The sequence below is a fragment of the Bubalus kerabau genome, chromosome 3, assembly GCF_029407905.1.
Source record: "Bubalus kerabau isolate K-KA32 ecotype Philippines breed swamp buffalo chromosome 3, PCC_UOA_SB_1v2, whole genome shotgun sequence".
In the NCBI taxonomy this organism is placed as follows: domain Eukaryota; kingdom Metazoa; phylum Chordata; class Mammalia; order Artiodactyla; family Bovidae; genus Bubalus; species Bubalus kerabau.
The window spans coordinates 31,590,490-31,605,934 of record NC_073626.1 but is presented as its reverse complement, the minus strand read 5'-3'; the positions used below and the strand labels follow the sequence as shown (position 1 = coordinate 31,605,934).

The 15,445-nt window shown below is 44.8% G+C and overlaps 1 protein-coding gene across 1 annotated transcript in view; it reads right to left on the bottom strand.

The window, feature by feature from the left end:
• TNFRSF21 (TNF receptor superfamily member 21) overlaps positions 1 to 6,384 on the bottom strand; it is a 66,511-nt gene extending 60,127 nt beyond the window's left edge. Inside the window, exon 1 of the mRNA XM_055571243.1 lies at positions 5,886 to 6,384. Within this exon, the coding sequence (XP_055427218.1) occupies positions 5,886 to 5,972 (87 nt within the window). The 5' untranslated portion in view covers positions 5,973 to 6,384. The remainder of the gene's footprint in view (positions 1 to 5,885) is intronic.
• Between the last annotated feature and the right edge of the window lie 9,061 nt (positions 6,385 to 15,445).

Genomic DNA, 15,445 nt, shown 5'->3' with positions numbered 1-15,445 from the left:
ATAGTATGTGCTCAGTAAATAGAAGCTTGATAATAATCAACATCAATGATTCATCTTAAAAGCCGTTAATATTCCTCCCCTCTATCAGGACCAAAGCCCTCTTAGAGCCACTGCTGCTCATTTGATTCCAGAACCCGTCTCACTCCTCTCCTCCCTGCTAAATCCATTCAACTCAGGCTCCTTTTCCCAAAACAGATTTGCAAATGTTCCAAGCACCACACCCTGAGGACACTTTGAGCACAACTTTCCCACCACAGAAGCACCTGTCATCTTCACGGCCAGGGTGCTGACGAGTGGGATTTTTTTCCAGAATCCAGGAAAAAGGACTCTTCCTGGTGGCCTTTAGCATCTCTCAAGGAGAGTGAGATCACGGGACTTCCCTGGTGGTCCAGTGGTTATGCCTCCACGCTTCTAATGCAGGGGGCACAGGTTCGATCCCTGGTCGGGGAACTAAGATGCCACATATCTACCCTTTGGTGTGGCCATAAAGAAGAGAAAGAAGAATGAGATCACCACTGCTCTGAAGCAACAGCCTAAACATCTGTGAGCCCCGTGTTTCTACAGCCCCCATGAGGGTTCACCAGATACCTGCTGACATCAGCCAGTTCCTTCCTACTTACAAGCTCTGCCCAGCCTCTCTCCTCTCTTGGACTCAGGCTGGACATGGCCAGGTGGCAGCACACAAGCCAATTTAGGATGCCTGTTTACTTTCTGGTATTTGACAAATACAAACACTGGGACATGGCCAGTATGTATTCACCATCTCGCCCCTTTCCTAAAGAATCGCAGCTCAGCAGCTGCTACTCCAACTACAACGCCCAGTGTCCTACTAATGCTAAAGGGAGATTCAACTTGAGGGCCAGGATAACTCCTCTTGCAGCTTCAGTTTTCATTCTGTCCAACAGACATTATCTGCGCCTAATGCTCCAGACCGAATCCATTCCAAATGGTCATCAGGCACAAGCCCAAAGGCAATGAGAGACTTCTGTCACTGAAGAGAAGCACCTGAATTTTCCAGGAAGTTGCCGAGTGACCTGGTATCACCAAGTCTTTGCCAGGCCTGCTTGGGGGAAGAGGGCCAGCAGAGTCAGTGCTTCCTGGAAAAAGAGGCACTGCAGTTGACAAAAAGCCACTCAATTCACTCTGGCCCTGGAATAATCTGATGATGCCTCTGACCATTTCCCATTGCACACACACACACACACACACACACACACAATTAATAAAGTTCCCTTAAGCCAATTATAGTTTACATGCTTTACAAAGGGCCAGATGAGCACAAAACCGATTTGCAACGTGTCCCCAGAGTCTCTAAAGAGACTTCACCTCTCACCCTCACAGTCAAGCCTAAGGCTGAAAAGTGATGTCTCCTCATTCTGATCTACAAATAGACAGGATGCAGAGCACCTGCTGAAGCCAACTTGAACCCACGCCCACTTACTCCATCTACTTGGAGAAAGGGGCCTGCTGCAAATGGTGCTGGAAAATACAGTACTAACTAACTGTGCTGCTCACCTCCAGCTGGAAAGACCATGTCCAAATTTAGCCACACTAAAATATGCGGTTTAGCAAGTTGGTGGATCGAGGCCGACCTACTCCTGGTATTTTCTCAGCTTTGGGTAGTCTGCATTCCATGACAAGGAATTGTTTTCTTGCTGATTTGATGTGCCTGTGTGTCTTCTTTATACTGTAGCTTTGTTTATTTGCTTTGTACTGGGCTTGTGGCAGATTCAGCCATATGACTTTAGAAACAGCTGAGAATTCAGATGAAAAAGCTCAATCCCATCCTATACAGTTTGACAATAGGGATGGGAGATTCACATCGTATGTGAGAAACCCTGCCTTCCAGGACAGGTCCAAGACTAATAGATGTTATTCTGAGACTACAAAAATTTTTCTTTTGACTTTCAGACTAAAAGCCACAATTTATTCAAGTGTTGTTTTTTTGTTTTTTTTTTTTTTTTTGATGTCGACCATTTTTTAAGTATTTAGTGAATTTGTTTACTATATTGCTTCTCTTTTTGTGTTTTGGTTTTTCGGTGGTGAGGCATCGGGGATCTTAGCTCCGCAACAAGGGATCAAACCCTCACTCCCTGCGTTGGAAGGCGAAGTCTCAACCTCTGGACCTCCATGGAAGTCCCTCAAGTATTTAAAGATGCTAACATCCATCACATTTTGTGTATTACTTTGAGTATAGTACATTCATCTGTGGGTTCTTTCTGAAAGTGTGAAACTCAACCAGCACTATTGATAGCTATGTCCGTTTATACACCATATATTTTGTACCTGTAGGGCAAGATCCAAGTTCTAGTTCATCCCTGGGTTCCCACTACCAAGAACAGTGCCTCTCAGAGTAAGCGCTCAATGTAGGTTTGTTAACATGAAAAAATAATCTGCTTCCCCCATCTAGGCTGTTTTTTCCCCTCCAAGTTTTCCCTTGCAGCTTTCACACTCTAGGACTGTGAAGTTCAGGTGTATATAAAGGAGAAAATCTTTTGGATATAACATTAGCTCTAATTCGAAGTTCTCCTTGAACTTGTCACTTAGTCTAGAATCTATTCAGGACTTCAGCCCCAACCAGCTACTCCACACCAATCTAGTCAAATAGCTGAAGTCAAATGCCAGGATGCTAGATGATTAACTTTAATAAGCAAAGGTCAGGAGATGGCACCAAGACATTTAGTCTCAACAACAGTGACAAACACCCATTTGTGGGACTTTCTAGGTCTTACTGTAAGAGCACTCACCTGAAAGCTCTTACAGTAACTGTCCTTCTATCTGGAATTCATAATATACGCAGATTAGTGGTTTCTAAAATATCAGACCTCATTTTCTTTATCAATTACATCTCCTTTTTCTTCTGACTGCCCCACTGCCAATATTCTATCTGTGCAGTCAAAGCAAAGCTCCTTGAGGGCAAGAGACATCTCTGAGTGTGTTGTTAGCCCATTCTAGGGCATTTCTTAACACTGGCACAAACCTCAAGGTCTCATTCATCTGCTCTCCAGATTTTTGGCCTGAAAGACACAATATTTTGCCTTTCAGTGTGTGGTTTACTTTCCAATATCATGCAGACATCTCAACACATCAGAAACAGAAGTGCAAGCAGCAAGAACACATTCCTCCAAAGGTATTTATGCAATTCTCATCAGTGTCCTGCAACAAATCAAACCACCAGCCTCAACTCTCCCCCAGTGAGTCTTCTCTCTTGTTACATTTCCTCATCGGGCAATTTGGAGTTGTGAAACCTGCAGACTGGCACAGCAGGGAGGCAGTGAGTTGTGAGAGGGAGCCAAGCGATCCTGGGTCCCAGTACCAGTGCCCACAACACTTGGGAGCAGGGTGACCCAGCACTGCAAGTGAAGTTTTTGCAGTCTCCATTTTCTCAACTGGAAAATTGAGCTCATCCCACCGGCTTCACAGAGATGTTGGGACTAAGATGGGTACTATCTATAAAGCACCTGACACATACAATAATCATGTTATATGCTGTATATATATTATATAAAAAGGGTTTTTAAAGCTTACAGTAAGTTCTCCTTCAGTTAGCCTGTCATCACAAGAAAGAATCAAAAATGATGACAGTAACAAATATCTTCGTCCTAAAAGAGGAAATATTTGAAAGAGTAACAAAAAACCATGTGCCTTGAGCATGCTGCCGTGTGGACCTGAGCTGCAGTACCTGAAGTCTGTCATTTTCACGGGGCCAAGAATCCCAATGGGATAAAGAATCCTTATAACAATAACATGAAATCATCATTTTTTATCTTGGGCCACATTGTACAGCATTTAGGATTTTAGTTCCGTGACCAGGGATGGAACCCGTGCCCAACCGTGGAGTCTTAACCATGAGATCATCATTTCATATGCTATGAATGTCTGGGCTAAGGACTGTAGCTGGTAGAGTGGGAAAAACAAAAGACATTGCTTCCCCACCCTGGTGACCCCTGTCCACCCTCTCAGTTTCCCTTCAGGACAAAGGGGTCAACTCAGGCCATTCAATGAACTGCAGTGGAACTTTTCTATTATAATTAGCAAGAGAATAAGGACTCTCATTTTAGTTAATATCTCAAGGTTGCATCTAAGCTCCACTATAAATTACTTTAAAAAGAAAGACAAGCAAACTTACTTTCTCAAGTCTTCAGTTGCAAATCCAGTGCACAATTTTTTAGGTCAACCAGACTTAATGATTTCAGAAAAGGAGCTGAGCTCTTTCTCTGGAGGTTAAAGCAACCTATGCTTTAATTACACCATGACCTTACTTCAAGCATCTCATGCAGAAACGTAAAGTCAATGAAATATTGCACTGACTTAGGACTTAATCCAGGAGTGGACTCCAAGGGGAGCATAGGTGTAGGGCAGTAGATCTAAGACTGAGAAGGAGGCAGCTTGAGGATGGACCTACCTCCACTGATATTGGGCTCGATGTTCCCCAGGACTTGGGTTTCTCTCCACACCGACTGTCCAATCCATGCCCACTGCTTTCAAGGACCCTCCCAGCCTACTGCCCACCATCCAGCACCCTTTGTCAAGGACACAAATCTTGACTTTGCCACTGCTATAGAATGGGCAGAAAAGGGTCTTTGAAGGGAGTCTGGGACCTGCCTCATTATAAATCCGAACAGCACCAAACTTTTCTTTAGTGTCTCTCTTCCCCTTTAAAATCAGCCTCGCACAGGGAACCAGAGTGTCTGTAGGATGAATTCCCAGGCCATAGCAACAGCAGTGCCCTGGGATCTGAGAGGTCTTGGTTGGCCGGGCATTGAGCCCTTTTCGGGAAGGAGACAGCAAGCCTGCCTCTCCCTGACACGGCCTTGCCATGAAAATAGGCTCTTGTTTTTTGGTTTTTGTTCGGTTCTTAGCTAAGAATCTCCATCCATCCGGTGGACACAGAAAGATAAGCACGGAAGCTTATGGTGGCTCGTGGGTTTGATCTAAAATCAATTTTCTTCTTCCACCTAATTCATCCCATCCCCCCCGCCAACATATGGAAAGGCCGGGAAGGGATGTGGGGAAGTTGGGGACAAGTTTTGGGTCGAAGGTGCTTTCAGGCTTTGGCCAGATAAGTGATGGAGAGAACTAGCTACAGGACACGCCCTGGAGCTGAATGCAGACCGGGTGCAGAAGAAGGAAGCTGCTCCACCCTCCATGCGCACCTGCCCGGCCACAGGTAAGCGAGGAATGGAGAAAAAAGTGGGGAAACTCAGATTCCTTTATGGTGGGCTCTCCCCTTCCCCCACTCAAGTGTCAGCGCGCTGGCCGCCTGGCTGGGAGCCGGCGCTTTGGGGGCGCCTGAGAGTGGGTCTCAGGGTTCCTTCTTGGGCGTGCCGAAACGGGGACCCAGCCAGCCAAGGCGGAGAGAAGGCGGAAGGCGAGGCGCCGAGGTACCCGGCGTTCTGGGGGCCGGCGCGCCCGGGTCCCGCGCTCTCCCACTGCAGTAGCATCCCGACATGACACTGCAGCTGCAACAAAGCGGCGGCCGCCGCCAGCCTCGGCTCCCCGGCCCCACACCCCGCGGAGGGGATAGCGGCTGGTGGCCATGGGGCTGCACCGAGGGGATGCGGGCCCCGGAGGGGCGGAGGAGGTGAAGAAACCCTGAAATGCGCAGGAAGCCGAGGGGCCATCTCCAGCGCCTCTCCCGGCGCAGCCAGACTGCAAGGAAAACAATTCGCCTTCATTCCGGAGTCGGGCTGAGCTCTGCGGCTCCCCCAAAATGACCCGATGCAAGCCCTTGGATTTGTTGCTTGCCCTCGCTCGCAACCTGCCGCCCCCCCCGCACCCCGAAACCCCGGCCCCGGGACCCGCCCCGCTCCCCGAGCGCGGCGTCCTCGGCTCCAGCGCGGCCGCCGCCCCCGGCTCCCGTCTACCCGACCCGGACCGCTCACCAGGAGAAGGGAGCCCGCGATCATCGTGGCTCCGGCCATGCGGCTGCAGGAGGCCTGGGCGGTGCTGCTGCTCGTGAAGGTCCCCATGGCTGAGCCCGGGGCTCGCAGGGCGCCCGGGGCGCGTGGCCCCCCGGCAGCTTGAATCGGCGGCTGCTTCTGCCCAGCGCCGCATCCACAGCCGCCTCCCGAGCCGGGAGCCCATCTACCTCCAACACCCCATGTGCACTGCGGCAGCCGGACGGCCGGACACAGGAGGGAGGTGGCGAGCGAGGCTCCGGGGGTGCTTAGCACCTGCCCAGCTGCGCGGCTGTCCGGACGGGGAGAAGCAGCCGCTGCTGCAACCCGCACCTCCCCGTGCTCTCCTCCGACAGCGGCTGCGGAGAACCAGGGAGGAGGGCTGGGCGCGAGAGAACGAAGGAACAACTTCCCATAGCGAAGCCTCCGGCCGCTGCCAACCACCCTCCTCCGCTGCCCTGACCGGCCGGCGAGGGACTGAGTCGTGTGGCCGCCGAGCGCGGGGAAACACGTGGTGGCGCCGAAGGGGCGGGGAATCGGCCCTTTGTGATGTCATCGCGAAGGAGGCCGGGCTCTTTGTGCGAGCAGAACTGAGAAGGCAGTCCAGAACAAGCAAGGAGGTGCAGGATGCCCCCTGCTGTTCGCTGAAGAACTTGCAGCTGCTTTCTGACCCAAGGAAAACGTTGCGAAGGTATGCACACCCTTGACCCAAATTTCCCTCTTTTTACTAAGATGATTCTCAGTAAGTTATTTTCTGTGACGGACGCCTTTCTATTGTTTCTGGCTCGATGAGTAAGAGAAAAAGCAAAAAGCATTTAGACCAACGGTGTGCCATAAAGAGACCAGCGAGTTGGTTCCCAAACTTAGCTGCGCTTTAGAATCACCTGGAATGTTTAAAACAAACTTTGATGCCTGCTCCCACCCTAGAGATTCTGTTTGAATCGGAATAGAATGTGGTCTGGGCTCGTTGGGATTTTTTTTTTAACTTCTCCGGGTGATTTGGGGAGATTTTGGAACAAAATTTGAAATCCTCTGGGTTAGTAAATGTAATTAAGGAAATCCAGACTAAAGAATTCCAAACCTGGAGTCCACGGAAGTTGGATCCATAGATGGTCTTCCAGAGGCCTTGGAAACCCCTGAAATATGTAGGCAGGTGCATTTTCCTAAATAAAAGATCCAGAGCTCTGAATCAATTTATCACAAAGACAAGAAACACTCTCCCTCCAAAAACATATTAAACATTTTTGAGTTGAGTTCCAAATGCCTTTGTGGGAGGTGGGTGGATAGAAAGGGAGGTAACATACTGCCTCGGAAGCAAGAGCAGCCAGAGCATTCCTGGCCATAGTTGGCATCCCCTGCATTTCTGAATGTGAGTGAGGACCTGCCATCCCTTTCGTTGTCTCCCCTGGGGGGAGGCAGAGTCTCCCGGCAGCACCACCATTTCTCGTATAGTGTCCATCGTCTAGATTCTGACAGCATTGTGTGCTCAATTGCTCAGTCACGTCTGACTCTTCTCAACCCTGTGCACGGTAGCCGGCCAGGCTCCCCTGTCCATGGAATTTTCCAGGCAAGGATACTGCAGTGAGTTGCCACGTCCTTCTCCACGGGATCTTCCCCACCTAGGCATCGAACCCACATCTCCTATGTCTCCTGCATTTACAAGCAGATTCTTTACCACTGTGTCTTTCCCAGCACAGGGCACACTATACTGAAATTGCCTCTTTGGCCATCTGGTTCACACCACTCATTTGTGAACTCTATGGTGCTGGACTTCTCCTAGTTTCCTTGACCCCTTCTACTTAAAGATAATACACTTTCTTGATTATCTGCTTCAAGAATCAATACAGTACCTCTGAAGGTAACCTACAAGGGAAAGGTGCCAACTATTTGTTTTCTTATTAAAATATTGTGCTTTGGCCTTTGAACTATGCACACTTGAAAGATGCTAAAAATTAATCTGAGGATTAATTCCAATCTGTTCTTTCAAACATCTGCCAGTAAAGAAAATGATTGTTGATAAATATTAGAGCATAATGTGTACCGTCTGGTGAAAATCAAAGTTCTAGGAAACATTACTACTAAATATGGAATGTGGGGGAGAGGATTATGTTTGCACTTGAATTTCTCAATCTAGTTCCAGAAGGAGGGAGATGCATTGTATCTTCATAGATAACAGCTTCAATTATTTCTTCAAAACTTCAAAATGACTAATCAGTACCATCATAAGTCTTGTTTATGGAATTCCCTGGTGGTCCAGTGGTTAGGACTCAGCACGGTTATGCAGGGGCTTGGGTTCAATACCTGGTAGAGGAAATAAGATCTTACAAGCTGCCTGACAAGGAAAAAAAAAGTCTTGTTTAAAAGAAGTTGGAGAACTTCCCTGGTGGTCTAGTGGTTAAGAATCCACCTGCCATTGTAGAAGATGAAGATTTGATCCCTGGTCCGGGAAGCTTCCACGTGCCTCAGAGCAACTATCCAGAATATAAAACTACTTTTCCCAGTCTCCAGTGCACCCATGTATGACCGAATTTCTGGCCAAGCAGAATGGCCATGCATGTCTTCTGGGAAGTTATTCTCCCTGGCTAGACCATAATTGTCCATCATCCCTCTCATTCAAGGTCATGAAGACCTGCTATTTCTCTCCAAATTAATTGTAGTTTCATTTTGTCTCTGACATTTTTTCTTCCTTGCTCCCTCTCCAGTATTCTTGCCTGGAGAATCCCAGGGACAGAGGAGCCTGGTGGGCTGCCGCCTATGGGGTCGCACAGAGGCAGACACGACTGAAGCAACTTAGCAGCAGCAGCTCCTCCTCTATACCCCTTCTACTCCTGCCCAGACGATTACACAGACTTCATGATTTCTGTCTCATGTTTTGCCTGGACCTCTCAGTCCTGCAAAAGAAACTTTTCCTAACATCCTAAGGATAATGAACATTTTAGTACCTAAATCTGATTATGTCCTTCTCTCACCAAAAACCCAACAAATATTCCTCATTACTCTCAATTTGAAGAGCGAAGGCCTAATAAAACCATTCATTCTGATCTCTGATTATGGTTCAATCCTCCGCATGGCTGCAAGTTGAGTAAACATATACAGATAAGGCACATGGAGCCTTTACTTCCTACATCCAGTTTCATTCCCACTGCCTGCCAGTCCCTACAAACCCTATATTCTTCATGCTAATTCCGCTAGATCATTGTGTTTCTTACCTACCTTGTCTTTGTCATACTTCCGAGTCCTTGTTAGGTTTTGTTTTCTTTTCAGTTCACCTCTGCTTGTTGATTTCCTATGAATCTACCCGTTGAGACCAACCTCAAGTGGTACCTTATCTAAGAATACTTTCCTAACATCTTCTTTCACCTTCTATACCCTTATATGGAAAGACACTTCTTCCTTCCTCAAGATTTTTCCTACATGTCTCTGTTATTTACATGACATGACACTGTAGTTAGTTTTCCTGTCTGTGTTGCTGGCCAAATTTTGAGCTCTGTGGGGCCAAAGTCTGTGTCTTGATCATCTTCTATCTCCATAGTCAAGATTCAAGATATTGACCTAGCTCAATAAATATTTGTCAAGTGAAACATAATTGAAAAGTTTGACAAACCATGGGACAGTTAACACACCTGATGTACCTTTTCCTTTTCCAAGCCTTAAATCAAACATCCTGAGCTGTGTTATACAAATAATAAAAGGTTTAATATGTGTTTTGCTAAAGTGCCATGTCCTGGACTTGGGTTTAAGTGTTTTGTCCTCAGCTTTGTTTCCTTAAAATAGTTCATTTAAGAACTTGTCATTCTTAGGGACTTCCCTGGCGGTCCAGTGGTTAAGATTCTGCACTTCCAATGCAAGGAGAGGGGGTGATTCAATCCCTGGTCAGGGAACTAAGATCCCACGTGCTGTATGACACAGCCAAGAAATTTTAAAAAAATAAATTTAAAAAAGAACTTGCTGTTTTTTGGCTTAAGAAGGAATATCAGCCATTCGGCAGCACATTGCGATATTAAGCACATGGGCATGATTTGATCAAGTCTCCACAGAAGCATTCTACAAAGAAGGCATTCTTGCATAAGATCAAATGGGACTAGAACTGCAAAGCAGGCATGGTTCTGAAAGCTTCCTTCTCTCTTGGCTAGTAAGAGAGGGATGATTTGATAAGATAAAATAGCCACTCCTTTGAAGGTATAATACCCTTGTTTCAATCTTGGGGACAGTGAGGTAATTAAATTAGTTTCTTTTTCACCTGGAGCACTGTGAAAGGTGGCATTGACCTTGAATTGTCCATCATTCATATGCAATAGTTCACACCTGTGATGTTCCCATTTTGCTATATGCTTTTCCACATAGGGCCCCAAATAACTTCTCATTTCATGGGTGAGTTGATGAGAAAGTAGGCCTCACTTAATAGTTTAATCAAAAGACAATAGATTTGCTGCTGCTGGGATCAAATCTCCATTATACTACTTATTCATTAAGTTTGGGCAAGTACCTTCAACTTTTTGAGTTTACCCATTTTTAACGTAGTAAGAAATATCTCCTAGTGCTGTTAGGAGAAATAAGTAAGATAAAATATGTAAAATTACCAGCACAAGGCTTGTCCCTTACTATGTACTCAATATTCCTTCTCCAAGCTCCTTTTTTTGAGAGGCTTATCTGTTATAATCTACTGTAATTAGAGAAGAAACAGTAGGTTGGAAAATTTGAAATTTACTCCAAGACCCATTAGAATTGGGAGTTAAGATGGATAGAAGAACTGCTTACTCTGTTTATTATATGAATGAAAAAAAAAAGAAAAGAAAAATTGCTTACTCTGACATGATGCAATGTAGTGTCAAGAGAAGTGGAACAGTCAGGAGATTTGATTTCTGGTCTCAGTCCAGCTTCATAGCTCACCTGCTGAGCCAACGCACAGGAGATGGTCTCACAGTAACTGACTGTTGGTTGAAGAAGATCCTTTGGATAAATAGTTACTCCAACACCTCTCCTGAGCCATTCTCTGTTTTTATAAGTGATAATAGCAGCATTAAAAGCCTCTTACAGTGTTTGTCAGCACCTAATGTATGTTGGAATGAAGTTTAAGGTTAACTTAATATATGTCCTATGAACAGATTCTACCTTTCCCCCTGCTCCCTCTGCCTGTATAGTAGGCCCTCACCAGCCATGTTATACAAGGTACCTAGAATAGTCAAATTCACAGTCAGAAAGTACATTGGTAGATGCCAGGGCTTGGGGGGAGGGGGAGAGAGGATGGGAAGGGGTTAATGTTTAATGGGGACAGAGTTTCAGTTTAGGAAGGTAAAAAATTCAGTAAAAGGATGATGGTGAATGTTGCACAATAAGGTGACCGTACTTAGTGTCACTGAACTGTATGGTTAAATATGGTGAAAATAGTATACTTTATATTATGTGACCTTTACCACAATAAAACAAAGGCATTTTTAAAAATATAAAAAATGAAAGTGGAGACCTTGAAAAAAAAAAGCAGCATCTGAAAAATGGACAGAGAAGCAAACTTTTTTAGAAAGAGAAAATTGGACACCAAATCATTTACTGGTTTAGTCAATATAACCACTGCTGCTAAGTCACTTCAATCGTGTCCAACTCTGTACGACCCCATAGATGGCAGCCCACCACACTCCCCCGTCCCTGGGATTCTCCAGGCAAGAACACTGGAGTGGGTTGCCATTTCCTTCTCCAATGCATGAAAGTGAAAAGTGAAAGTGAAGTCGCTCAGTCGTGTCTGACTCTTCGCGACCCCATGGACTGCAGCCTACTAGGCTCCTCCGTCCATGGGATTTTCCAGGCAAGAGCACTGGAGTGGGGTGCCATTGCCTTCTCCACAATATAACCACGGTACCACCCAATTCACCATCCTACACACCCTGCCTCACCCCTTCAAGAGCCCATAGGGGTTTTTTGCATAATTTGTCTTTGGTGCCCTACCTGCATCAATTGATCTAAGGCAAAAGGGATTTTTTTTTTTACCTTGAGAGGGAATTTTCCCTTCTGATTTGATCTTTTTTCAATTTTATTCTTTACAGCAATTACTATATATAGTATTTGACAGAGTATGTCTTAAAGTTCTTCTTGGAATTTTAAACATTAATACTTTCAGAAGTATAAATGTTACAAACTTTAAAAACTATTTGAAAGCTTCATTTTTTTAAACTTTTTCATACAGTTGCCACATGTTTTAATGTTTTAAAAAATTCACATTTAATTTTAATTTTTGTCCCTCTCATTGAAGTTAGCAAATATTTGACAAACAAAAATTAAAACATTAGTCATTCAAAATTCACCAAAATGCATAAAGGTAAAAGACTTGAAATATTAACACTTTCAAATAATTTTTTTGTTGTTTGTAACATATACATTGTTGAAATAAGGAAAGGCTTAAAAACCACTTTTAACGTTTGAGGGACATTCTGCGCACACAATGTCTTAGGCTCACTTGGACTAACTTGCTTGTATCTGAAGTCAGTTTTAAAGCAGATTAATTTTGCTTGGAAAATAATCGTTTTATGGAAATTACTTAAATATTCAAAAGCCTTAAGAGTAATCAACAAAGTGGTTGTCACTTGGTAAGATTTTCAGCCATCTCTCTTCACAGCGCTGAAACTAATATTAAATAAAAAATTCATAATGGTGAATACAATGGATAATTGCATCTTAATGTAGTCTGTTCTAGAATTGACTTAAGAACAGGGTTGTTTGAAAACCTATCCTTCTTTCATGTCTGTTCCCAAATCAGTTAGACTCCGTCTTTAATCTAGAAGCAGTTACTACTTTTAAAAATAAAGATTATAAATTACTTCACTGGTAATTTATGCAATTTTTCTCTTAGAAGTAATTGTAAAAACGAGTTTCATTTTAAGGCATTAAGTTCTTGTTTTCCTAATAAGTATATCTGTTTACAAGCAATTAAAAAAAATTTTTTAAATAACTTCACCTTAATTTCTGTTGCCTTCTTTTTTTTTTTCCTTTGGCCATGCAGCATGGCTTGTGGGATCTTAGTTCCCCAACCAAGGACTGAACCCAAGTCCTTGGCAATGAAAGCAGCACAGAGTCCTAACCACTGGACTGCGTGGAAATTCCTTATTACTTTTTGAAATTCTCCTGTCAGATGCACTGAACACAGGAATTTGCAAGGTAGATAGAGCACAGAATTTAGGGATGGGAAAGCCAGGGATGGAAGGTGGAGTGTTATTTCTGTCAAACTCAGAAAAAGGTACAACTTGAAATTTCAGGTCATACATCAACTCTTACTTTGCATTACTCTATGCCAGACATTTTTACAAAATCATACTATAATAATCCTATCAGGCAAGAATCCTTAATCATATATTACAGATGAAAAGACAGATTTTCAAAAAGGCAAGTGACTGGTCTAAGCTCATATGGCCAAGTGATAAAGCTAAAATCCTACCCAGTTGCTTAGCGATGATACCTGTCAGTGGCAGAAACTCAGATCTAGTTTGAAAAGTGCAGCTTTATTCAGTTAAAGAACCTGAGACCAGAAAAGAACCTGAGATACATCCTCCTCTTACCTTCAACCCTCGCTGAAGACAGCTCTCTCAATTCACTATGTACACTGCCCCCAGCCATTAGGTAGCCAAACAATTGAAAGTTTAAAAAAAAAATTTTGTTTTTTTTACCTTTTGATCCCCTTCACCCATTTCTCCCATCCCCACCCTCCACCTCTGGCCACCACCAATCTGTTCTCTGTATCTATTAGCTTGCCCTTTGGGAATTTTGTTTTGTTTTGGGGGCTTCCTTGGTTGCTTAGATTCTGCCTGCAATGCAGGAGACCTGGGTTCGATCCCTGTGCCAGGAAGCTCCCCTGGAGAAGGGAATGGCTACTCACTCTAGTATTCTTGCCTGGAGAATTCCATGGACAGAGGAGCCTGATGCGCTACAGTTCATGGGGTTGCAAAGAGTTGGACATGACTGACCGACTAACACTTTCACATATAAGAGAGTCGTACGATATTTGTCTTTTTCTGTCTGACTTTTTTCACTTAGCATAGTGCCCTCGAGTTCCATCCATGTGCTATAAATGATGAGTTTTCCTTTTTTTTACACACATACTACAGTTTCTTCATCCACCCATCCATTGATGGACACTTAGGTTGTTTACATGACTTGGCTATTGTAAATAGTGCTGCAATGAATATGGGGGTCAGTCAGTCAGTTCAGTCACTCAGTTGTGTCCGACTCTTTGCAACCCCATGAATCGCAGCACGCCAGGCCTCCCTGTCCATCACCAACTCCTGGAGTTCACCCAGACTCACATCCGTCGAGTCAGTGATGCCATCCAGCCATCTCATCCTCTGTCATCCCCTTCTCCTCCTGCCCCCAATCCCTCCCAGCATCAGAGTCTTTTCCAGTGAGTCAACTCTTCGCATGAGGTGGCCAAAGTACTGGAGTTTCAGCTTTAGTATCATTCCTTCCAAAGAAATCCCAGGGCTGATCTCCTTCAGAACGGACTGGTTGGATCTCCTTGCAGTCCAAGGGACTCTCAAGAGTCTTCTCCAACACCACAGTTCAAAACCATCAATTCTTCAGTGCTCAGCCTTCTTCACAGTTCAACTCTCACATCCATACCTGACCACAGGAAAAACCATAGCCTTGACTAGATGAACCTTTGTTGGCAAAGTAATGTCTCTGCTTTTGAATATGCTATCTAGGTTGGTCATAACTTTCCTTCCAAGGAGTAAGCGTCTTTTAATTTCATGGCTGCAGTCACCATCTGCAGTGATTTTGGAGCCCAAAAAATTAAAGTCTGATGCTGTTTCCATGTTTCCCCATCTATTTCCCATGAAGTGATGGGACCGGATGCCATGATCTTCGTTTTCTGAATGTTGAGCTTTAAGCCAACTTTTTCACTCTCCTCTTTCACTTTCATTAAGAGGCTTTTTAGTTCCTCTTCACTTTCTGCCATAAGGGTGGTGTCATCTGCATATCTGAGGTTATTGATATTTCTCCAGGCAATCTTGATTCCAGCTTGTGCTTCTTCCAGTCCAGCGTTTGTTTTTTGAATTAGTGTTTTCATTTTTCCCTGGAGAAGAAAGCCAAATTTCTTGCCAAACATAAGAGGGAGAAGCAAATCCTCTGAAAGAACCTGTCGTAGGGTGATGACTCAGATATCAGGGCTTTGGAAAGGATGAGTCACTTTGTCTCACAGGAAGCCTGAGCTGGTCCCATGCAGAGGCTGGGATCTTGAGAAGTGAAGACTTGCCCAAAGTGAAGAGGGCCTTGGAAGAGTGTAAGAGGTCGCGATCAGTTACACCTTCAGGGGATACAGGCAGGCTTCTCAGTAGAGATGACACATGAGGAGGGCTTTCCTGAAGGGCTGCATGGCTCTACCTTTGAGACAAGAGAGGGACATTTCACCAGAGGAGCAGCCAAGCAAGTGAGGGTCCTCCAAGGCTCTCCATGCTGTGGCCCCTGGAGACCCATCCACCTTTACCTACCAGTCCCATCCAAGGTTACTCCTCTCTAGCCACACCCACTTCCCTGCTGGTTCTCAAACTCACCTTGCAAATCCT